This window comes from Pelodiscus sinensis, chromosome 7 (genome assembly GCF_049634645.1).
Source record: "Pelodiscus sinensis isolate JC-2024 chromosome 7, ASM4963464v1, whole genome shotgun sequence".
In the NCBI taxonomy this organism is placed as follows: Eukaryota; Metazoa; Chordata; order Testudines; family Trionychidae; genus Pelodiscus; species Pelodiscus sinensis.
In genome coordinates this window covers 52,021,406-52,046,618 of record NC_134717.1, presented here as the reverse complement: position 1 = coordinate 52,046,618, position 25,213 = coordinate 52,021,406, and the positions used below count along the sequence as shown (strand labels likewise).

General features: G+C 44.4%; 1 protein-coding gene and 1 long non-coding RNA gene across 4 annotated transcripts in view; one reads left to right on the top strand and one right to left on the bottom strand.

Annotated features, from left to right (window-relative positions):
• The window catches only part of FAM171B (family with sequence similarity 171 member B), a 258,535-nt gene that overhangs the window by 210,349 nt on the left and 22,973 nt on the right, over positions 1 to 25,213 (bottom strand). For all 3 annotated transcript variants that reach the window (XM_075933766.1, XM_075933765.1, XM_075933764.1), the window contains exon 2: positions 2,976 to 3,209. In XM_075933766.1, coding sequence (XP_075789881.1) covers positions 2,976 to 3,015 — 40 coding nt within the window. In that variant the 5' untranslated portion in view covers positions 3,016 to 3,209. The remainder of the gene's footprint in view (positions 1 to 2,975; positions 3,210 to 25,213) is intronic.
• On the top strand, positions 12,028 to 21,119 carry LOC142830206 (uncharacterized). Its single transcript, XR_012905245.1, has 3 exons — positions 12,028 to 12,125; positions 13,526 to 13,723; positions 19,174 to 21,119. It is a non-coding gene; the product is annotated as an uncharacterized LOC142830206 (long non-coding RNA).

Sequence of the window (25,213 nt, the reverse complement as noted above, 5' to 3'; positions counted from 1 at the left end):
GACAATATTTCTGACACGTGGTATCTCATAACCCTAACACTTTTGATATCCATAGCTGATCTTTCATTCACTCTGCTAAGAACTAGGGATGTAAGGGTATGTCTACACTACAGAGTTAGTTCGAATAACTTAGTTCGAATTAGTTAATTCGAACTAAGCTAATTCGAACTAACGCGTCTAGAACTAAAAACTAGTTCGAATTAGCGTTTTGCTAATTCGAACTAGCATGTCCACATTAAGTGGACCCTGAACAGGGCTTAAGGATGGCCGGAAGCAGTGCAGGCAGGGCATCAGAGGAGGACTTAGAGCGTGGAGCTGCTGTCTCAGGCTAGCCGAGGGCTGCGCTTAAAGGGTCCCGACCCCCACCCCGGACAGACAGTTCTCAGGGGTGCCCCGCTTGAAAACCAATCCTGGCTTGGAGTGCCCTGAGTGCCCACACTGGGCACATCACACCACTCAGCCATCAGCCCGGCTGCACTTGCCGCAAGCTGCCATCTGGGGAGAGGGGGCAATTGGGGGGCTGCAAGAGAGCTTCCACCCCCAGAAGCCTGCAGAGCCAGGCCAGTCCTCCCCATCGGGGGCGCTTACCCCATTCCTCCCTCACCTCCTTCCACTTACCCTTCCCTAGCCCCTTTTCTTGATGTACAAAATAAAGGACAATTGTGTTCAAAAATGGAATCTGTCTTTATTGAACAAAACGGGGGGAGACTGGGAAAAGGAGGTGGGAGAGGGGAAGAGAGAGGCTGGGAGAGGGGAGGGCAACTACAATGATCAGGAGTTGGGAACAGGTCCCATATGAAGAGAGGCTAAAGAGACTGGGACTTCTCAGCTTAGAAAAGAGGAGACGGAGGGGGGACAGGATAGAGGTCTCTAAAAGCAGGAGTTGGGTAGAGAGGGTGCATACAGAAAAGTTCTTTATGGGAACTAATGAAGAAGGACTAGAGGACACCAAAGGAAAGGAATGGGTATCAGGCTTCAAACTAGTAACAAAAAGTTGTTCTTCACAAAGCAAAGAGTCAACCTGTGGAACTCCTTGCTGCAGGAGGCTGTGAAGGCTACAACTAGAACAGAGTTTAAAGGGAAATGAGATCAAGACATGGAGGTTGGGTCCATGGAGTGGTATTAGCCAGGGGGTAGGAGTGGTGTCCCTACCCAAGGTTTGTGGAAGGCTGGAGAGGGATGGCACGAGACAAATGGCTTGGTCACTGTCTTCGGTCCATCCCCTCCAGGGTCCCTAGGGTTGGCCACTGTCGGCAGACAGGCTACTGGGCTAGATGGACCTTTGGTCTGACCCAGGACGGCCATTGTAAGCTCAGGGCTCAGGGTTGGGGGTCTCAGTGGACCCCCTTGATTTTCATGCACACCTGCTCCTGGGTGGCCAGGCTGGCAGCTCTCCTGCCCAAGCCGGCCACTTTCCTGTGCCTAGTGCGGAGATCGTGGACGAGGTCTACGATGTCCTCACTAGCCCAGGTGGGTACCCGCCTCTTGCGGTCCCGGGCAAGCTCCCGGGAGCCGCCAGCCTGGTCCCGGGAAGAGGGGGAGGGCTGGGGGGCATCGGGTGGCTGGCTCGATCCGTGCCAGGTGCAGGGTCTGCTGGCTGGGTGCTGGCAGGCTTGCACCTGGCATGGGCACCGTAGCCAGCCCTTGCCCCTTTAAGGAGTCCAGGGCCGGGAGGGGGGCATAGAGTTTCCCTGGTGTTGGCCAGAGTGGCCACCAGGGAAACCTGGGGAGGGCTAGCCTCCCACTAGTTTGAATTAAGGGTCTACACAGCTCTTAATTCGAACTAGCTAGTTCGAACTAGGCTTAATCCTCGTAAAATGAGGTTTTCCTAGTTTGAACTAAGCGCTCCGCTAGTTTGAATTAAATTCGAACTAGCGGAGCGCTAGTGTAGCGCCTATGAAAGTTAGTTCGAACTAACGTCCGTTAGTTAGAACTAACTTTGTAGTGTAGACATACCCTCAGGGACTACCCAATAAACTAGTCACTCCCCCCAATCTTGCTGCCTCTGTTTCAAAGGCAGAGGCGCAGCAGGGAACCCAGGGCGAGTGGAGATTCAAGCATTCCCCAATCATGCTGGGTACTCACTAGAGAGGGGACTGCTTGAGTCCCCACTCGACCCGGGTTTCCCCTTGTGCCTCTGCCTTTGAAATGTAGCACCACTTCCTCACTGACTAATTGAGCGGTCGATGGAAATTCCATCAACTACTATTTTATTTCAATTATTTTAGCTGATTTAATTGAAATTTACCATCCCTACTAAGAACTTGGGAAATATATGTGTATGCACATACGCATGCACACACACACACGTGTATATATTATATATATATTTACATGCATTAGAGATGTGAAGGGGTAATGGATTAATCATTACTCAGGAGCTTCCCCCACCTATGGCTCACTGCAAGTTGAGGGCTGTGCTGCTGGGAGTCGGCAGTCTCATTTGGGGGGAGAGGGGAGGACTGCCAGAGTTGGCAGCCTTGCGCAAGCGGGTAGCAGCAGCAGTGGAGGGGAGGGCTCCCCCCTCCACTGCCACTTCTGGCCCTGTGCAAGGCTGCAGACTCCCAACCCATGCAGGCTGGAAGCCAGCAATCTAATGCAGGTTTGGAAGCAGGTGGGCTAGAGCACGGGGACCAATCAAATGGGATTTTGCATCCCTCATATGCATACATGTATGTATATGCTCATACCTTCACTTTCTTCAAATCATATCCCCACTGCAATATAATCTCTCTTTCACAGTGGACAAATATTTTCAACAACAGTTAAAATACTTTTATTTCAGTTTTAAAAATCCATGTTATAATTTTATCAAGGTTAAAGGGTCATCTACCTTTATAGCTGGCATTCGATCATGACCTACTCTGACTTCATTCAGTCATGTTCAGTTCATTACAATTAGATGGATTATCCATGGAAGAAAGAAGTGTCAACTGCATGTAGTGTAATAATAGGATTTTAAAGGGCTTACTTACTTGGCATTCTTCCAGTCTTCCAAGGCAATGGTGTTAGCATATAGCCCTCTTTGTAAGATGCAATAGTTAAACTTAGCCCTAACTTGTAGGGAACTTTTATTAATACCACTCCATTGCTTCCAGTGAGGGTGGAATTTGTCTTTGTGTAGTTTACAAACACTTCTACAATTGCGTGGGGTAGGTATTGATGACTGATGATGTCATTTACTTGAACTTTCAGCGTAAATACAGATCCTATGGGAACAAAAAAGAAAAAAAGGAAACCCATCATGTCTTAGCATAATATATAACTAAGCACCAATATTTTGTCATACTTCACATTACCAGGCTGATGACATGTAAAAATAACCATATTCTGTGGTTTACTGGTTGCCCATTATGCATATATCTCCTTTTCCCACATCCCAAGTTTATGCACTCAAAACAGATTTATCCAACAAGCGCAATGTGATTATTTGACACTACATCACTGCAAAATTATGCTAATAGACTGCTGAGGGGACATTTTCTTTAAAATACATTTCATTCCTTTTGCCATCTTGCAAAGCCACCTTTGTAGACGTGATGTCATAGCTCAAAACTGTTACTTAGCAAAAGGGGGAAAAGATAATGCTATTGGGACACAACATACTGAGATATGAAACTCTCAAGCAACAGATGCTGCAGTTCCAAATCGAAATAAATGATAGCTCTACTGGGACCCAGATTATCTTGTATTTTGTATGAAAGAAGTCTCATATTACAGTGTGCCATGCCTTTCCAACAGAACCTGAGCAACTCAGAACAATACTGACCCTATGTGAATGGATTCAGAAAGTTGTCTGTGATAATTTAGGAATATTATACATTGACTTGGTTATCAGGATGTTTACTGTATGAAAATGCTGGTTTGGTTTAATAGCAGGCTGTAGGAAAAACAAGCAGGTTTCACATAAGATACCTCCAGCTACATGCTTCAAGATGTCTAAGGGTGGTGGGTTACACTGCACCGTAGCTCAAAATAAGCTACGCAATTTGAGCTATACAAATTGATTATCTCGGTTCAATTTTATTTCAAAATAGGTTATTTCGTAATTTGGCACTGTCTACAAAGTGCCAAATTTCAAAATAACTTGCGTTCCAAAATATGCCTTACTCCTCGTGGGATGAGTTTATAGGAACGTTGGAATAGCGAGCCTGTTATATTTCAAAATAATGCGCTTGCTGTGAAGATGCAGGATAGCTATTTTGGGATACGTAGCAATGCAGATGTTGCCGAAGAGACAATGCTTGGGCTATTAAATGGGAAGGTTTCACTTACTGACATAAACAGATCCTGCTGGAAGGTCTGAAGCAATTTAGTTTTCCTATGCTTCCAACACAATGGGTAGATAAGTCTTATGCAAGATCATCATTTTAGGCCAGGGACTGTTTTTCAGTTCAGTGCTGGTCCATAATGGGTGCTTCTAGTTGCGATGTCAAAGTACAAACAGTTAACCGATAAGCCTGGGCTTATTGGTTAATGTTCATGGTTACACGCAGGCTCCTGCTCTACTCCTGGGGAGCCAGCTACCACCCCGTACTGCTCTCTGTCTCAGAGGCAGCATCATGGGGTAGCAGATGGCTCCCTGAAAGTGGGGAAACAGGCAGGAGCTGGTGTGTGCCGAGAACTGGCTTAAAAGAGCTCCCAGTGTGCACTAGCTGCCACCCCACTATAGGAATAAGAAACTATGTCACTACTGAGATTTTCAGGGATGACACATTTACCCAATTAACTACTCTTTAACATCCCTTACTCCTAAGTGCTATGGTAACAGAAATAATAAGTAGCTATAATAGTTACTTAGATCATTTAAAAAAAACACCTTATCTTTTCTCTTATGTATTGTTCCTATGGTCAAATAAACAGTACTTTTTATTTTAGAAGGCAATTTTGAGTGTCTAGATCCACTGCTCACAGACACTTGAAGGGATGAACTGCAGCTGCCAGTTGTACCTGTTGGACTGAATGTGGTTCATCTGCAGAGTATTCTAGGACAGGACCTAGTCGAAGAATGGAAGAAATGCATAATTCCACTGACGATTAGAATGCATAGGAAAGAATTTGCCATTGCCTCTGATCCAGATTCAGAGAGATTTTCTGAATCATCCCCAGAGTTTATGATGAGGCCCCAAAAACCCATTGAAAAATTCCTTCCTAAATACAAGAACTCAGATCACCACCAGAAATGAAGAATCTCCACTAATTTACAAGCTCATAGTGCATCAATGTTTTCTGGCCTGAAGAACTGCAGCTTGCAAGGTAACCATTCTTCCTGGGTGTTTTGGTCAAGAGGGGATCCAGTTCTACATTTAGATCTCAATATAAGAAATGAGTATTTGCAAACAATAGAAAGACTTCACTGAAGGTTTTTTTTAATGTTTTTGCTGAATCTAAAGTTTTAAATCCAGTGAAAAATATTGTAGTTAATGCAGCTGAAATGTAATTTAAATAAATACCTAGAGTAATGTATTTTCATTCTAGTGCAGGCTTGCCCTATCACAGAAAGAGCACATTTTGACAAACGGTCATATTTTGCACGCCATCATGCATCTGAGCAGGCCTTATTCACGAAATTATGTCCATTGACTTCCATGAGTCACAGTCTAGGCCACATTCATCCTAGATATACCTGTGTAGATCTTACATGTATTTTTAGGGGCGAATTTAGAGACATGTAATTTAGAGGCGTGTTGCAATAAAGGTCTGCACAATAAAAGGAAAGTTAACAAGAAGCTAGACAGCGACATGACAAGAGAAGCAAATGCCAAAAAAAAAAAAAAAAAAAAAAAAAGCTTGTAACAGATTTATGTATGTGCTTAAATAGTCCACTAACCAGGGATGCACATATGCTTGTGGTTTAAGTTAAGTACAAGCTTAAATACTTTGCTGAATTAAGGCCTAATGGATGATACAGAATGAATGTCAGTGGAGGTCTCAGGCAGGTAGATTCCAAACTGGATTGCTGAATAGCTTCAAGTAACAGGCCCAAAGCCCTATTTATTTATTATTATTTTTAAAACACACTTGCTGTTTTCAAACAAGTTTTTTTCAGAATCTACTCAAAGCTCTAGGATTTCTGCTGAATTCCAAGGATTAGCAAGTAGATGATCAACTATATCAAAAGCTTTAGCTAAAATCCATAAATGAAACAGTACCCATTCATTTACCATCCAAAGCTAATAAAATAGCCTTTCAAAATGTACGTCAGAGTAAAAGTTACAGATATCTTCCTAACCCCCAACAACAATCTCTGAAGGATGTCATTAATCATAGGCTTTCCATGATAGCTAAACTCTGTGGCTATGTCTACACTTCAGAGATTTTGCACAAAAACTCGCGGAATGTCCACACTACAAGAACGTTTTTGCGCAAGAAAAAGTACAGTAGATAGCAGCAGCGGATATAGGACAGGGCGAGCAGGGTGGCTGCCCTGGGCCCCGAACTTCAATAGGCTCCACGCACACGCTACTACCTGTCGGCTGTGGTTGTGGCACATGCGCAAAATTGTGCTGCCCCAGACCCCGCGCTTCAATAGGCCCTGGGCCTCGCAAAACTCTCATCCGCCCCTGGTAGATAGTCAGAAGACAGGGCTTTTTGCGCAAGAGTTATTCCTCTTTCTACGAGGAATAAGCCTTTTTGTGCAAGAGCTGTTGCAGAAAAAGGCATGTGTGGATGGACAACAGGGGTTTCTTGCACAAGAAACCCCTATCGGAAAAAGCATGGCAGTCCACATGGCAGTGTGCACACTCTCTTGCGCAAAAGCACATCTCTTGCACAAAAGCACATGGCAGTGTGGACGCGCTCTTGCACAGGAACTTTTTGCAGAAGATCTCTTCCACAAAAAGATCTTGTGCAAGAAGCCTGCAGTGTAAATGTAGCCTAGGATTATTCAACAACTCTACAGAGAAAAATAAAGGGTATTTAGTACCCTTCTCTAATGTTTAATAAACTCTAAAAACAATGTAATGATCTACAAGATTAGAAACCAGTGTTCACGTATAACACATCTGATTTATACTATCAGCTAATTTAAAATAATTGGAACAGTTGACATTTTATCCTGTTAATCTGAGATTACAAAGAATTTCATTGAGATGCTAATTTGAAATAATTCTTATTTTAAACAATTATGAATTCTTTTAAAATTCCTGAAACAAAAGTGAAAAGGCCAGAATGGCCTTTATTTATAAAGTGTTTATTAGAGTGTATACATACCAGATTTTTAAACAGCTATTCATAAGCTATCTTCATTATAATCATGATTGACATTTTTTGTCTGACTTTCTACTTAGAGGCAAAGCTGGTTGAAAGTTCCAGATCTTACAAAGTCCCATTCAAATAATGATAAAGGATAGCCATAATATTTTAAAATATGTCAACTATCCCCCGAGGTAGTTCTAACCTTTTAAAGTCTAATGCTAAATGTCTAAGTATTTCTTTTCTAAATTCAACAAGTCTGAAAAAAGTTTTAAATTTAATTGTTACTGAATAGGGGATCTCACTCAACTCCAAGAAGCCAATAAATAAATAAAAAAATAGAAAGGAATTCCATAAAATTAATACACTAATTTTCCTCTTCCTTCACGTGTATATATCCTCCATTAATCCTAATGAGTATTACATGTGGATTAAGAAAAACAAGGAATGGAGCAACAAAAAAGTCAGTTCAGCATTCATGTGATTAAATGTATTGTCTCTGCATGTACAGATTAGTGATGTTGCCCTCTACCCACAGAAAGTGAGTGGTCCACAGAAAGAAATGGAACATGCTGTTACTTGTCAGCTAAATGACTTCTCCTTTAGATCAAGTGGGAGAAGCTGGTCATTTGGGAACAGAAGATTTGGAGTGCGCTAGCCCTGACTCCTGCTGTTCAGATTTATGTCTGTTTTTAGCTTGTAGGTTCATCACAGACAGCCCCTCAAAAGTGATTTTACACTGCAAAGGAAAAGACCAGAATATGGAACTGTCTTTTTGCAGCATAGCAGGAACACTAAAACCATTAATACAAGGCTCAGGATCTACTATCAGTCTTTTCAGATGTAATCTGTCAAATTCATCTGGGTTGATAACAGAAAACAAAGAAAAAAACCTATACATTTAATGACCTCAATTGTAGTGGGTAACACAAGCTCAAGGTGGTGTTCTGGAGACTGTGAGAGGGATCCTCATTTTCGCTTAGAAGATGCCTAACAGGGACTGTTTGGACCTCCATGCTCCCCGTTACCTGAATATGAAATTTGTTTTACTAACAGAGGACTTGTAACATTTTCACTGATCCTTGCCAAGGGAGAGAAGGAGCACTTCCCAAGAGTATTTGGTGGAACGGACTCTGGAATCATACCATAATTCCTGACAGAAGCCATAAGACTGAAGGCATAAATACTGGAAATTACAAGGGAGTAAATCCCATGTACTGCTCTCCAGATGACTAACAGTCACCTAGTGAAACACGTGGTCACCACAGAAACAAATGTTCCATAAAGAAAGCATTTAGCCTGAGAGCAAGGGGCTGACTTTCCTCTAATGTCTCCTATGGAAGAAGTGGTCAGCATTACAATACACCTCTGCTCCTTTGAGGTCTCTGAGCACATCTCCCCCTCCCTCCAGGTTTTAGGCTTTGTGGGGTAGAATTTCATAAGGGTCTCACTCTTAAACTGAGCCTGTGACCAGAGGTATAGGACTAGGGATGTTAGTGTATACTCGATGGGCTCACCAGTTAATCCTACACGCAACACCACCATCACCCCACTGACTCTGTATCAGATACAGAGGCAGGAAGGGGGGGGAGGACTGGAAGCTGATGCCCGTGGGAAACCGGCTTTTAAGCAGGCTCCCTGCGCATGCCAGCTCCCATGGATCCTCCTCCTACCACACCCCTCCTCCACTGCCTCCCAGAGGCAGAAACATGGGGGATAGGCGAGAGCTGGTGCTTGGGGAGAACTGGCTTAAAAGCTGGGTCCTCACGAGCACTGGCTCCTGTGGAGCTGCCTCCAAACTGCCTTGGATAGTCAGCAGTGTGGGGCTTGGGGGTGGAGGAGGGGCAGGCAAGAGTCGGTAAGCTTGGGGAGCTGTCTCCTGCCGAGCCATCTGCCCGCCCCCCGGCCTTCCACAGAGGCAGCGGCACAGGGGAGAGCAGACAGGCAGGATTAGGAGAAGCTAGCTTAAAAGCCATTTTTCCAGTTTCCCCTGTTGAGCTAAACCAACAGCCATACAGAAAACATTCCAACTAATCAATCAAACATACAGTATTCATGAATTATCACGGTGTAGGTCCAAATCCATCACAATAGCCAGACCTGCTGGGGGGGAGGGAAGCACAAGGACAAATCTACATCTGGAAACAAACAAATGTTATTCTCTCTCCAAAAGCTGCTGTGTCAGCTGAAGAGCCACTGCTAGAATCTGGGGCTCTGCCTGACATTCCTGGGTAAACATGTGTGAATAAAAATGTAACAGCCACACATGACGTCTGTTGCTACCCATAAGATTTTCATTCTCTTCATCTAATTCTTAACTCTCTGTATCTGATCTGCTGTATTGTGTCTAATTTTTAAACACTGCTAATTAGAGAATTTGGCATCCTCTTGTGATACCCAGACTCTTGTACAGATGATAATTATAATGACTTGGAGTGTGCTTCAAACTGGGGTTTTACTGATAGTATCCGCGTGCTACACTTATTATCAAGAGGCTCTGCATTACCTTAATTAATCTTGCATCTTGGACTCCAAATAAGCTATTAGGGAACTTATGGCAGCAGAAATATACAAGTAGAGGGACATGCTGTCACCAATATGACTATGTGCTTTATAGAAAATGAGTCTCTCATCATGACAAATTCAAATATATATAGATCTGCATCAATATGGACATTGACTAATCACTTTTGTAACATTATGTATCTTGGTTACAGAACCGATTGTTAAACAATGTCATCTCTTTTATATACAAGCATTTAAGTATTTTATTATAATAGTAGGGCTGTTGATTAATTACAGTTAACTCACACAATTAACTCAAACATTTAATCACAATTAATTGCACAGAAACGCTAGAACACCAATTGAAATGTAAATATTTTGAATGTTTATCTACATTTTCAAATACACTGATTTCTATGACAACACAGAATACAAAAAGTGTAGTGCTCACTTTATATTATTTTTATCGCAAATATTTGAACTATAAAAACTATAACAGAAATACAGGTTGGATGTCCCAAAACCAGGGCCCCTGAGTGTTCCTGAACCCGGAGGGGCTGGGACCAGCGCTGGAGCCCCAGTAAAGCAGCAGGGGCCATGGCAGCCCCAGTAGCAGGGCTGGGGATGTGGCAGCTGCAGTAGTGGGGCTGGAGACTCAGCAGCCCCAAAAGCAGGGCTGGGGTTGGAGATAAAGCAGCCACGGCAGCCCCAGTAGCAGGACCGGGGCCAGGGAAGCAGCAGCCCCAATATACACACTTTGGATCCAGTCAACGGGTGCCCTGCCATTCTGGGGACGGGGGAACACAGCATCTGAGGGAACCGCTGGCTGATTGGCCTGGGGGAAAGGGGAGTGCGCGAAATCTACTCCCGCTGTGACACCTAGAGGGAACTGCCACTTATTTTAAAACAGCTGGCGATTCTCTCTAGGCTTGGAGAGTGGGGGCAAAGACTTCACTCGCTCCTCTACCCTGAGGCCAATCAGGATTTGTGGATAGGGAACACAAAAAGCCTCCTGGCCTCGCCCCTTCTGCCCGAGGCTCTGCCTCTTCGGACGGCCTGAGGCCACTTCAGAAAGTTATGAAGTGGCCCCCCTTTCAAAATTATTATCCATCCCTGCTTTAGAAGCTAAAAATCCACTCAGTCCTACTTCCTGTTCAGCCAGTTTCTAAGACAAACATATTTGGTTGCAATTTGTAAGAAATAATGCTGCCCTCCTATTTACAACTAGAAGATTTACCTGGCATTACTTGGGTCCTTACCTTAAAAACATTTTTTTTGTGGAAAATTAAATGAAATTGTACATACTTCATTTAAATAATTGCTCTGGGGTAGGGCTGGGGATGAGGGGTTCAGTATACAGACTGTCCCAGGGAAAGAGGATACTCCAACTCTCTCTCACCAGAGTAGCTTGGAGACAGGTGAGAAGTACCTCCCATGGCTGCTTCAGCTCCAGCAGACACAGCCAGGGGAGTCGCACATGTCCCACAGCTGGGGCAAGTCCAGCTTCGTATGCTCCCTCCGTGCCCCAAGAAGAATGAGGAATGCAGTAAACTGCACTTTCTCTCAATTACTGATGAAGAGGAACACAAGCAAAGTCCCCATACATATCATGCGGGAGGGCTTCAGCCCCCCTCCCCCCCCAAAGAGCGTGTGAGGCTCAAGGCTGGGGCAATCCCTTTCACCTGCCTGTTGATTCAGTCTCTTTTTGGTATGGTTTTCTGAGAAGCAATCCCATTCCAATCACATCCCACTTTCCTGGCATAACTAAACCCTTACCTTGCTTTTTAAAGTTATGATCAGAGGAAGCTGTATACAGAATTTGGTGGTCCTAGCTCTTACCGGTTAGGAAGAGCTCTTAAACGGGGGGAAAAAACATAGAAAACAGATAAACAGGCAAACTCTCTCAAATATATAGTAGATGTAACCAGAAAGTTAGAACAGGCATTTGCATGGTATTTTTGTAGCTGACATTGCAAGATAGTTATGTGCCAGATATGCTAAACATTTGTATGCCCCTACATTTGACCACAATTCAAGAAAGCATGCTTTCATGCAAATAATGTTCATTAAAAAATAACGTGTTAATTAAATTTGTGACTGAACTCCTTGAGGTAGAACTATATGTCTCCTACTGTTTTACCTGCATTCTACCATTCGTTTCATGTTACTGCAGTCTGAGATGATGACCCAAGCACATGTTCATTTTAAGAACACTTCCATAGCAGATTTGACAAATGCAAAGAAGGCATCAATAGGAGATTTCTAAAAATAGCTACAGCACTTGACCCAAGGTTTCAGATTTTGAAGTGCCATTCAAAGTATGAGCGGGACAAGATGTGGAGCATGCTTTTAGAACAAGAGTAATACTCCAATATGAAAACTACAAAAACCGAACCACCAAAAAAAAGAAAATCAATCATCTGCTGGTAGGATCTGACTCATATGATGAAAATGAACTATCCAAAACAGATAATTCTGCTCTGTTTTGGATAGTTACTGAGTAGAACCAAAGTTGTTTGCTATGCTGAATGCTTCTAGAAAAAAGAAAAAGAGAGGTAGCCATGTTAGCCTATAACTGAAAAAAAACTTAGAGCAAATAGTCCTACAGCTCCTTAGAGGCTAGCGCACAATGTAGATGATAGCATGAGCTTTTATGGGCACAACCCACTACATTTTTTGTTAGTCTCTAAGGAGCTACAGGACTATTCGCTGTTTTCTAAGTTTTTTCAGAAAAAAGAAAGCTTAGCTTAGCTAAACTAATTCTAATGGCTTGTTTAATTAGTTATCTAGGTTTAGAATCTATCACTCAAGTATATGATATAAACAGCTGCAATAAGAAAAATCTAGGGTTACCATTTGCCACAGGGTGTTCTTATCTTATTTTTAATTACACTAGAACAGCACCTGCCAACAGCCGGGCCATGAACCATTTGCTGCCAGGCCGCCACGGCTGATGGAGCTTACGCCAGCTGTTCCCAGCGTCTCGCCTCCGGCAGCCTTGGTGGCTCAGGCAGTGGCAGCAGGTCGTGGAGCAAGAGGCACCTTCCTCACTCCTCCCCACTTGGGAAGATGTGCATGGGGAAGCAGGGGGAGCAAAGGAGGGAGCTGTGCGCGCTGCCAACGGCCACTCCTCCTGCCTGTTTGACCACTTTTGCCAGCGGCAGCAGGAGAAGGTGGAGCAAGAGGCGCATCACCAGGGCTCCGCTTCCCCCTCCCGCTCACACAGCTGCCTCTGCTGGCTGCGTCACTGGGGCTAAGGTGAAGCCGGAGGTGCCTTCCCAGGGCTCTCCCCACCCGGCACATTCAGCTGCTTTTGCTGGTGGCAGTGCTGGGGCTGAGGCAGAGCAGCAGGCGCACGCCTCCCTCCATCCCCACCCCATAATTGTGGCTGGCCAGGGCTCCTCATTTCCTCTCACCCATGGGGGCACAACATGCGCTTGGGGAGGAATAGGGAATGGAGGAGGGTGACAGGCAGCTGGTCCGTGAGGAGAGCTGGTTTTTAAATTGGCTCCCCTCAGAACTAGCTCCCACCTGGCACCCCGTGCTGCTGCCTCTGATACTGGCTGTTGGCCCCGCCCCCACAGACTATAGAATAGTCGAGTAACCGATAAAAATTCATGAGGTTACTCGACAATTCAGTTAACTGATATTTAACATCCCTACTCTGGCCAACCACTCCCCCTCCCCCGACTGCTATACCCTACCACCAGCCTGCTCCTGCATCCACCCCTCTGTCCTCACACCCTACCCCCAGCCTGCTCTTGTATCCTCCCACCTGGCCAGACTCTGTACCCTCAACCCCTCCTGGACCCTATCTTCCACCCAGATCCTGGACCCCCATCACTATCTCACTTATTGGCAGAGACGGGAGGAGGAGTGCATGCCCAAGCAGGAAGGATGCACGGCTCCTGCCTCCCAGGAGCACCGGGGAAGGGATGAGGCTGTGTGGCTGAGGAGAGAGGCGGAGGCGGGCAGTGGGACGTAGATGACGTGATGACATCACTCTGTTGTCCTGCAGGAAAATGTATGTATGTATGTATAGATATATAAATACACACACACACACACACACACACACACACACACACACACACACACACACACAGAGGAGGGCTGTGCCCCTCCCCCAGCTGCTCTTGCACTGGGCCCAGCTGCGTTTTCCACGGCCCCAAGTCACTCGCATCCTTCTCTACTCCCGCCCATCACACCCCTGCATGGGCCCCTCTAACCGAATGCTCTCAACTCACCCCACCTACTCATGCTCTTCAATTGCCAGCTAGTACCCCTTGCCTGCACTCTTCCCACTCCTGCCAATAAAATAGCTCATGGCCCACAGCCCACCTCCCTTCTTCCATCGCTAGTCCACCATCCCTAGCTGCTCCGAACACTGCTGGGCCTCCCCTCTGTGATGCCTAAGGAGTTGCTGGAATCAGCAGCAGTTTCCACCAGGCCAGCTTGGTGCTGGTGTGGCCACTCAGGGCGCAGCAGAGAAAGGGCTGACAGGGATGCAGAGCCTGCCTCTGTTCCTGGCGTGAGTGGGCCACGCCCTGGACCTCGCACCAACTGAAGCAGCCCCCTGGGCTGAGGGGCTGAGAGCCCCTGCCTGGGAGGAGCACAGACTTGCAACCCCCAAAGCTCGCCCCATCCCACGCAGGTGATCGTGCACCACAGGTGCCAGAGCCAGCCCAATGCACAGCCAGTGCCTCCCCTTAGCTACTAGGCCCCACGCTGTTCCTCTGGGGGCCTGCTCTCATATGGTGCCTCAGGCCCTCTGGATGCTGGGAAGGCCCTCCAACGTCCCCAGGACCCACCAACCCAGGTCTCCCGTGTGAGCAATGGCGGTGGCGCTGCCACAGCCCCATTTCCTGTGATAGGCTTATCCAGAGCTGCGACAAAGCGCTGAATGGAGTCGCTCCCTGCCCCCGACACTGTTTAGGAACCAGCAAGACTGCCTGGCAGCACAGCCTGGGCAGATTCCACTTCCCAAGGGTCCGGCCCGTTTTGCCGTCCCTGAACAGTGTCTGGGGCAGGGGAGGCCATGGACACACACACAAGGAAGAGAGAGAGAGATTTTAGGATTTTACATCGTAAAGGGGTAGTGTGACCTGCTGGATCACGACTCAGGAGGCACGTGTTCTATCCCCTGCTCTGTCATTGGTATTTTGGGTGACCTCGGGCAAGTCACTGCATTCCCGGTATCTCAGTTTCTCCATCTGTAAAATGGAAATAACACTAGTTTCCTTTGTAAAGAGATCTATGGATGAAAAGTGCTGTATACAAGCCAGGCATTGTTACACAACTTTACATCATGTAAAATGGTCCTTGAAGGATCTAATTTGCAATTCCTTAAGGGGACAGACCTACTTACCTCAGGTGCCACTGCTACATACTCATCTCACTGGGAACATCTCTACAATGTGGACAGTCAGATAAAGAAACATGGAGCTGACTCTCAGACAGGACTCTGGGCGTGCTGTGTTGAGTAAAAGGGCCAGAGCAGCGCACAGGGGATCTAAAAGCGCCTTACCTAGCCAAAGGGGGATTCCCCCATAAGTACAGGAACTGAGAAATACAGTCAGAAGACTGCCTCCAAAGAATCCCTTCCAGGCTCCAGCATAGTAGACATTCCAGAGGTGACCTCCAGGGCTTATGGCTATCTAAAATATGCAACAAAATATCCGGGGGAGGGGGGAAGAGGTGCAAAGATTGATAAGCCACCTTAACCCTACCACTCTTTGGCATGCAAGTTCTGTCCTGAACCTTTTAGAAAAGTAACAGAGGATCACCCCGTAGGTTGTTTTCAGTGAAAAACTTTCCCCTATCATGCCTCTGGCAATCAGAATGAGCAAAGCATATTTCGCAGAGCTCAACAAATGCCTCTGCAAAAGCCTTCCTCAAAAAAGAGGAAATTGGCCCAGTTTTTTTATACTCCTAGATTCCTGACTTAGCCTTAACTCTCAGAAGCATATCTCTGCTAAAGAAAAAAATTGTCCTTACTTGAACTTAAGGTACACATAACATTGTATTCAATTTTTACAGTGGAACATAAAACATAAATATCCTATTTAATAGCTGAAATAACCATCAATCCTGAGATTCCTGCTCAGTTATGTTGCCTAAAACAACCATTTCCTTCAATTTTTTCATTGTTATTACCAAGAAAATTCATGTTGACACTCACCAATTGGCCAAAATATCAAGCTGTTTTAAATGTTCATGTGGGGCTATAGGGTAAAAAGGGATGGAAAAAAAGCAAGCAGACCAACAATAAAGCCAAATGAAAAGGGGAGGAAAAAACCAAGAGTAATTTCTAAAGTTACCAAAGAGAGACTACTTAAGCCTTAGCTACAGTGAGAGATAAGGTTGATTTTTCAGCACCCAATTTTGTAAAGTCAAAGGTGCATGTCCCCACTGAGTGCAAGAATTTGACATACTTCGAAGTGTATCCCCAGTAGGGGGCTGCCGTCAGCTTTGAGAATGAAACACTGGAGGTGGCTATCCCAAAGTTCCTGTGCCCCTTTGTATTCTGGGTTATGATTTCAGTGCTTGCTGGGACCAAAACTGTGCAGCTGGTGGTTCTGGGTTCATGTTGTCAGTGTTCTATAATGCAACCAACCTCCCTCCTGCCCTGCTTGAAAGCAAGGGGAAACCATCTTTTTGGACCCTTTTTAGCCTGGCTATCCATGTAGATGCCATAGCAGCATAAGCCTAGAATCCACTGTGGAGCCTGTTGAGCATCAAAGTATTATGGCAATAATATTAATCATTGTTCGCCTCATGCTGGAGTATTCTGGGATTTCGGAGTTAGTGGATTTTGTGGACCCCCCTTAGGCTCTGAGGTGGGGACAAAAATGAGGGGTTCAGTGTGTGGGACAGAGCTGCCAGCAAGTGGAAAAGGTATGGTGGTATAGGATCTGGGCACGAGGTGGGGTGCAGGAGGGGGCGAGGGTACAAGATCTGGGTGGGAAGTAGGCTACAGAAGCCGGCTGGGAGTAGGGAGTCTGGCGAGCAGGGAGGGTGCACAAACAGACTGGAGGTAGGGTGCTTGGCCAGGAGGGAGGTGCACGAGCAAGGGAGGGTGTAGGAGCAAGCTGGGAGTGTGGGGTCTTGGTGGGGGTGGGAGAGTGAGTGAGTGGGATTGGGGTGCAAGGGTCCGGGCATGGGGGAGGCACTTATCTGGCTTTGTGCCCCCATTGCTCCCAAGCACTGTCTCCCGCTGCTCCCATTGCCTTCCGACAGCACGTCACTGCACTGCCATCCCCCCAGCGGGGAGGGGGAAACTCAGCCTCCTCTCCTCCCCAATTCAGCAGGGAGCTCATGCAGCTACTCCAGCCTCAGGGACATAGAGCCACAGAAGAGCAGGGTTGTAAGAAACTCCAGGAGGCCTTCTGGTCACATCCCCTGCGCCAAGCAGAACCAACCCCAAGTAAATCAGGCACCTTGCTGCCTGCCCTCCCCTTCCTCCTTTGGGCATTGCAGCCTCAGAGCGGCTAGAGGGGAACCCTTCCTAAGGGTCAGGCCCAGCCCTGGCACTAGGCTGAGCTCACCTGGCTGCGAAAGGTGAGCCCAGGGCACTGGGGAAGGGGGACCTGCTGCTGTCCCCAGAGTAACCCAGCTGGGGTTGGTTACTCAGTTCCTTTCCACCTGCCCCATCTCAGAGGCTGGCTCCCTTGCATTGCTGCAAATTCCCTAGTCTCGGATGAGCCTAATATGTTGGGACCCGCTCCTGCCAAACGCACCAGATTTTGCAAATAACCCGATGTACTCCCTCCCCCCCAATCATCCCTCACTGCCTTTTTGCAAGAAGGAGGCTCCCCAGGTTTAGACCCACCAGCTAGCACGTGCAAGGGAATCTGAGTTGCAAAGCGAAGGGAGTGGAAACTTTCCACCCGAGCTCACTGGTTGCACCGAGTCACACACGCAGCGTTCCTGCCCCCGGCTTCTGCCTCCTGCATGACCCAGCCACCGCTGTAGCTCCTTTGCATTTCCCATCACTCTTAATGGGCTGATGGGAAGGATCCGAGCCAAGCCCTTCACCGCCAGAGTGAAAGCCAGAACAGTTTAGGGAAATCCTTCTTGCCCCCAACCCCCAGCCTCTCCTTGCCCATGCAACTGGAAACACCCCCTGCTGGGCTCCACTTGCAGCCTCTCCCTGTCTGAGCCCCTTTCTCCCTCATCCTCTTTAGGAGAGGGTAAATAGCCCCCCGCCTTTCTGCCTCCTCCCCTCCGCGCACCCTCCCAGAGGGAAGCTAGAGAAACCTCCCCGCTCTGTCTGTGTGTGGGGGGGGGGGGGGCACTATGGACCACATGAAAGGCTGCACTTTGAAAACCACTGATCTAAGAAACTCTTACATTTTCTTACTTCCCAGATATCTTAATTACATTTTTCTCTTCAAGCCCTAAATATACAGGTTCTGTTGCACCAGCTTTTATTTATCACAATAAAAAGGGCTGCACAACATTTTACAACAAATTAACTACTGTTCAATTTCTCGACAATACTGAGGTTTCAGATATAGTGAAATCACCCAATTTTCAGACTCCCCCTGTTGACTTTAGGTGGAGCACACATAGAAAGGCTGTATCTGGACACTAAAGAGATTCAATGGAATTAGAAAGAAAACTCAATCTTAGCTAGTTCAAGTTGCATCATCCTGAAGAAGTGGGATTTGTTTATAGGAAATGCTAATTTTTAAGATATTTAACCAGTTGCTACTACATGGTCTCTCACATGCAGCTGACATTTATGCAGAAGTAGACACAACCACTAAAGCTCAATTTATTCAGCACAGCTATAATTTTAAATAGGCAATAAAATATAGCTGTTTAATGTCTTGCATTTCCAAGCTATCCTGCAATTTAGGCATCAGAGTATTGTTCTATTATGGACATATCAAATACCTCGCTTCACTATGGATTTGCATTTATGGACTTACCATGAAAAGTAAAAAATAACTATTCTACTATCCTAAGCTCCTAATACTAAACCAACAGGGCACTAGACTGGATTTTTCATATCACCTCAACAGCTATTTTCTTTTTTCAGTGCATGTTCCTTGAGGCAAGTTGGTTATATCAACTATACCGTTTCCTGAGCTGAATACATCAAAATCAGCTTTTGGGGAAGGATTTGATCATGGCTCTATGACTGCAGATTTCAAAAACAGACAATCTCTCATAATGCCACATCCAGTTTTTTAAATATTAAAAATTTTTGGAAGTCAAAGAACACAATATCCACTTGATACCCTGTCCTAAATCATTTCATAGCACTAGCTATTGCCACTGGATTAAATCATAAATCCCATTTGGGATTTTTAGAAAATTGGTGTTTATTCTCTCTCTGAACAGTTTGCTTCTACTCCTAATGACATTACATTGAAACTCCTAAACAGCTGGTGCTTTCAGCATCCTACGCTGCTTCTGACTCTTGGGAGATGGTGCATGGGCTTACTCTGGCTCAATGTATTCCAGGATGAAGATAAGTCTCAGTTGTCACTGGGGACAAACAAAAATGACTCTACCGCTGCAGAAAACGAATAAATTCAGCCAATTACTGTTTCATACAGAAGCCTTGAAAGGGAATCTTCCAGAGAAGCCAGCATAACTAGATTCCATACTGAAATCCCCACTGAATTAGTGTCAGAGGACTTTAAATCTGTACAGAAATGGAACTTGCCCCCCTCCTGCTACTCACAAGAATAAATATTTGTCAAAAAAAATTGGGAAGCAATAAACTCTTTCTTCCAAATCCGACATTAAGAAAAGCCTTTTGTGACTCAAACTTGGAACATTTTATTTTAGCAATATTGATCCAAGTAAGGAATTTACCTTTATCCTGTTGCCAAGGTCACGATGATCTAAACTGATTGATGGCTAAGTGCTATATGTGCAGACAACAGCTTGGATAGTGCAATTTGGCTTCTATGATGTAATTATAGGGTCAAATTGGGAAAAAATAATCAGTGACATACTCCAAAGCTCCACTCTACCAATGCACTCTGCTACTAGAGTGATGACCAGGCAAGCGATTCCTCAACTTGCAAATGCCAAAACAACAGGCAGAGTTTACACCAGCAATGGGTAACCTAAGCTAGTGAGTGGGCTGCACGAGTAGCCCTTCTTCATCTCAGTGGGTCACGAGACCATCATAACAAAGATTGTCTCCCAGGATAGTTTTGCCAACTGTGCTTGAGTACCTAGAATTTGCGGGAGTGCTGATTGAACCGTAGCAGTGCTTTGATTGGATGCAGAGGGAGAACATGGCACTCAGAATCTATGTTGTGTGCAATCAGCATGTACCTCTCTTCACATGCTCTTTATTTATGTGTGTCACTTTAGTAATAGTGGTAGGGAAAAAACCTACATGGGTGGGAAAACAGTTGAACCTGGCAACCCTGGCATGGGCAATGGTAAAATGTCTCTCAGGTTGCCCACCACTAGTCTACACGATGAGGAGTGATGCTTCTGAGCTGCTCCAGGCCTGCAAGCAGCAGGTACCCTTCAGCTGCAGCTTCTGTGTTCCAACTTTTGCTCTCCATGTCTCCTGCAACACCCCCCCCCCCCCCTTGCTGGCTTGTTGCTCCAGTAGTTCCTTCCTTTGGTAAAACAGCCACTTTTTGTCCCTGTTTCAGGCAGGCTGCTTTTAAACTTTGGCACCACTTGCAACAGGAAAAATGGTGCCCAACTAAAGACAGAGATTCCCACCTCAACCTCAGCCTTCATCAGGAACACTACACATAACATTCCCATCTGTACCTTTTTTTCTATTTTTTTCCTGTCTCAACAGATAGGCAAATGGGTTAAATACTAATTTCTGTAGATCAGACTTGGTTTTTAAACACACAGGTAACTCATTTCTCCTAGGCAAACAGATGTTCCCCCATACAGTAATTGTTTTAGGACCTGAGGGAAGAGAACAAAATTAAGACATTCATTAATTACTCCTTTTCTTAGCAAGAGGCTTTTCCCCTCACCTTTGCCCACGGCATGGTTAAATCAATGTAGGAGAAACTGTCCTGGCTAGAAAAGGGAAGATAGTCACATATGCATGTTTTACAGAAACTGTCTACACCATATTACTGTCTCATCAGAAGCAGATGAGAGAGCACCGTGCTATGAGATTTGTTTGGTCTAAGCTGAATGAACAATCATTACTCTTCCACACTTCACTACTGCCTTTATAGAACATGGTATTTTCTGTTCAATCTAATTAGGGATATGAAAGGTGCACTGACCTATGAAGAGGAAATCAGGTCTTCCGAAAATAAGAGGGCTTACCATGCATTAGCACAGCATGTGTAGAATCACACAGAGTTTCCAATGTGGTGGCTCATTTATTTACACAGTCAACACACAGTCATGTTCAGGGATAGTGTTATTTTTTAAAAAAAAAAGACCAAAAGAATTAAAAAAAAATCCTCGCCTGGTGTTTCCATAAAAAAGTGAAAAAATAAAGAAGATATTCCAAGAAAAGTAAAATATTTTATCTCCTCAAAGCAGGTTTTTTTTTAAACCAAGCATACCTGGAGGTGATATGTGACAGCAACTAATTAGAAGGGACTGATTTAATGCTGCTCTAAGCTTTTCACACTGCACTGCGCTGCCAGTCAGCTGTTATCTTTCATTCTTTCTTTCAGCATAATGTTCTGATGCCCCTCAGATTTTACCATACAGTGCATTAAAATGACAAAATGCTACCCTGAAAATACAGTGAGCCATTTTTATTATAACAATTATTATTAGCACCTTTCCATCAGTTTTCACATATTCTTTCCAAAGAGATCTGATTACTTGTGAGTCCTGCCAAACAACTGCAAACTCAAAAGTAGGAGTTCATCAAAACTAAATCAAAATCATCTCTCACTATTCTGCATGTGTTGCACTGTAAAGTAAGTGCCCAGATTTTCTGTACAGTACTTTTAAAATGGATTGAAAATAATTTCAGAGTAATTTAATCACAATTGTTAAGTTTCAGGAAAATAATATCCTATTTGTGAATCGGTGTTCATTAATAAATATTGGATTATGATGTAAAATGGCTGCACACAGAACAAGACAATGCTTTTGACACTAAAACATTATTTACATATATTTTCAAACATAGAAGATCAGAGATTCAGAATCTAAATTGTAGGATTCATTTGAGAAAGACAAGTTTTAACATGTAAATCTTCAATGAGACATGGAACACACACTAACAATACGGAAAGTAAATTACTTTTTTCTAAAGGATAGTATATAGAAGCCATAAAACATGGAAATCACCAATGGCATAAAATGTTTAATATTAGTCAATTTCTATTGTGAATTTGTATTGCCTATACTATATTGCCTATATTACTTCCGTAATATGAAAAACCCCAGCAAGTTACCTTCAGCACACACACAATAAATTGGGAGTGAGAATCATATATTTAATTTTATGAGTCCAAAGAAATTACAAAGAACTTCATTGCCTTTTTTGCTGTTGTAATTGCTAGAAAATTATCATCATAGGGCAAAAAGAATTTAAAACCCTGAACAGATGCTGTGGAATGTATCGTTTCATACATGATTAAAAATGCTAATGATGAAAGTTATCTTAAGTGGAACAGTTCTTCTGGACTCAAAACAAGAGTAAAAGTTGAAGTATCACTCTATAATACTCCCCTACCCAAATAAAAACCATGGATATGATCACCACCCTCTTACAGGACAATTTTTAACTTTGAGTAACCGGATAGGGACATGATGGTTTACCTAGATCTCTGACAGTTATAGTTTTTGCAGGGCCTTACTCTTAACCATAGACAAATATAGTTAATTGGTGGAATGATGCTCCAAGTGAGGGATGATTGCTGCTTGAAATGATATTTTACAAAAATTTCTCTATATAAAAATAAGACTTAAGGACATCTCAATAGACTACAGGCAGTCCCCGGGTTACGTACAAGATAGGGACTGTAGGTTTGTTCTTAAGTTGAATTTGTATGTAAGTCGGAACTGGTACATATTGTAGGGGCAACTCTAGCAAAAATTTCTCCAGAGCTCAGTTTTATTCTCCCACATTTCACTTCCCTCAGTCCTTTATTCTCAAGCTGAGGTGTCTGCTAAGAAAAGCCGCTTTGCGTCTCCCTGGTCTGCTGGGGGGAAGCAGCTAGTGCGGGGTTGCCTCACCCTATTTGTAAGTAGGAATCCGATGTAAGTCGGATCCATGTAACCCGGGGACTGCCTGTATTTGATTTTCACATTTATGCTACTGTTATACAATGTTCAAATATGCAGAACAATGGTTCTCAACCTTGTGTGCTCAGAACCCATTTTTAAAAATTGATGGCTTGCTGCAACTCAGTATATAGCTTTAGTACAAAAACATCTGTTATTAAACTATTTTTACCCACTACGTGTAATGCATACATTAACATAGTAAGTACTGAAAAAGTACACTGTATGTAGCATATGGGAGGGGGGGCGCGCCTGTGGCTGGACATGGCTCCCAGCTCCAGCTGCTGCAACCCTTGGGGTCACAGCACTGTTAAGCTTTGGTATGGTGCCCCAGTGGAGAGCTGGCCAGGCCAGATTTGTGGTACTGAGACCTAGCCAGAGTGGGGAACCATGCCCAGCCCTACACAACCCTCCAGGGCCTCCCACTTATTTTGGGAGCAGGACCTGACCCAACCCCAACACTTAGGCCTCCCCCACATCCATTTGACACATTTTGGTGACCAAACTGAGAAACCCAAAGCAGATGACAGGGATGTAAAGATGCCAGTACAGGTTTAGTCAAGTCCAGGCAGAATAAATGAAGTAAGAGCAGATCTTATGTGATTTTTTATGGAAGTGAACAGCTCCTAGAACTAATCAGCAGACTTTGAATCTTTATTTTACAGACCTGTAGTCTAATACTCCCCGGAGATGATTTTTAAATGCAAGGTTGAACATTGAGATGCATTCTGTGCTACTGTGGAATATTTTATCAAAAAGACTGTTCTTGAAATGCATTCTTGATTACTGTTGCATTTCAAGAACAGTCTTTTTGATAAAATATTCCACAGTAGCACAGAATGCATCTCAATGTTCAACATTGCATTTAAAAATAAAGATTCAAAGTCTGCTGATTAGTTCTAGGAGCTGTTCACTTCCATAAAAAAATCACATAAGATCTGCTCTTACTTCATTTATTCTGCCTGGACTTGACTAAACCTGTACTGGCATCTTTACATCCCTGCCATCTGCTTTGGGTTTCTCAGTTTGGTCACCAAAATGTGTCAAATGGATGTGGGGGAGGCCTAAGTGTTGGGGTTGGGTCAGGTCCTGCTCCCAAAATAAGTGGGAGGCCCTGGAGGGTTGCGTAGGGCTGGGCATGGTTCCCCTGCAACAGTAATCAAGCATGGCACCACAAAAAACTCAAGGGAAGAGGAAAAGGGACATTAGGACAGCCTAGGTTTCAGAGTGCCTCATTTCCAATGATCCATTTCTCATTGAGGTCAATAGCAAAATTCCCATTTACTTGTCAGGGGCTAGGATTTGACTTGAAAAGTGCAACAATATCTTTTACACTGGATAAGTACATGTACATTCTATGCAATAGCAGAACTTCACCGTGTTCCAGCTTGTCCTAGATAACTCCAGAAAGCTCTTCTTGATGCCCAGGTGACACTCTGTGGGACACGAAGATTACAAACTTAAAATAATCTGCAACTAGCATTGCTTAAGTAAAGTACCTTCTCAATTAAAAAAAATAAAACTTCACAGTAGTTTGTGTAAATTTACTGCTGACAAACTAGATTTTCAAACCTTTCAGCTGGTTATCAATATTATTTTTTATTTGCTCCAGTGACAGCATATTTCAGTTATCATAAAGAATTTACTTACACCCCTCACGCAGTATCCGTCACTGTGAGACAAAGATGGAGCACACTATGTCAGCAGCCCTCTACGCAGATAAATTAGGAGTATTCGAAACCTGTCCAACTGAATTTGATAGGAGATGGATAGTATTTAATGGGAACTCTTCCCCATGGATGCACACATTTTACTGTCAGCCTGTACCGGAAGCTTCAGTTGGATCCTTTTGCCCACTTACAAGATAGGGCCAGTGAAAAAGAGCACAACATCATGGTGCTCCACATTAGTTCTCCATCCAATACCAGATCCACTTCCAAAGTCTTAGCATTGAGCTCTAAAACCATTACATCTAAAATGGACTGGGGACTAGATATTCAGTGCTTCCTCTTTCCAGGACCTAGCAGCACTACGCTGAAATGCACTAGGAAACATTCAGTGTGCACTGGCAGGATCTTCACAAATCAATGTGCAACACATTAGTGCACTTTGGAAATAACACCCCAGTACAATACATTGCTTAATACGTAGCAAGCCTTAAAATGACAGAAGTACAAAAAAAACCCACGAATTAAGACAGAACGATTACTCCAGCCATCAAGAAATAACATTATGTTGCACTCAAAATAAGAAAATTATATTACAACAACAATTTCCAATTCTATGTATCAGTCACTGCAGTTAATTC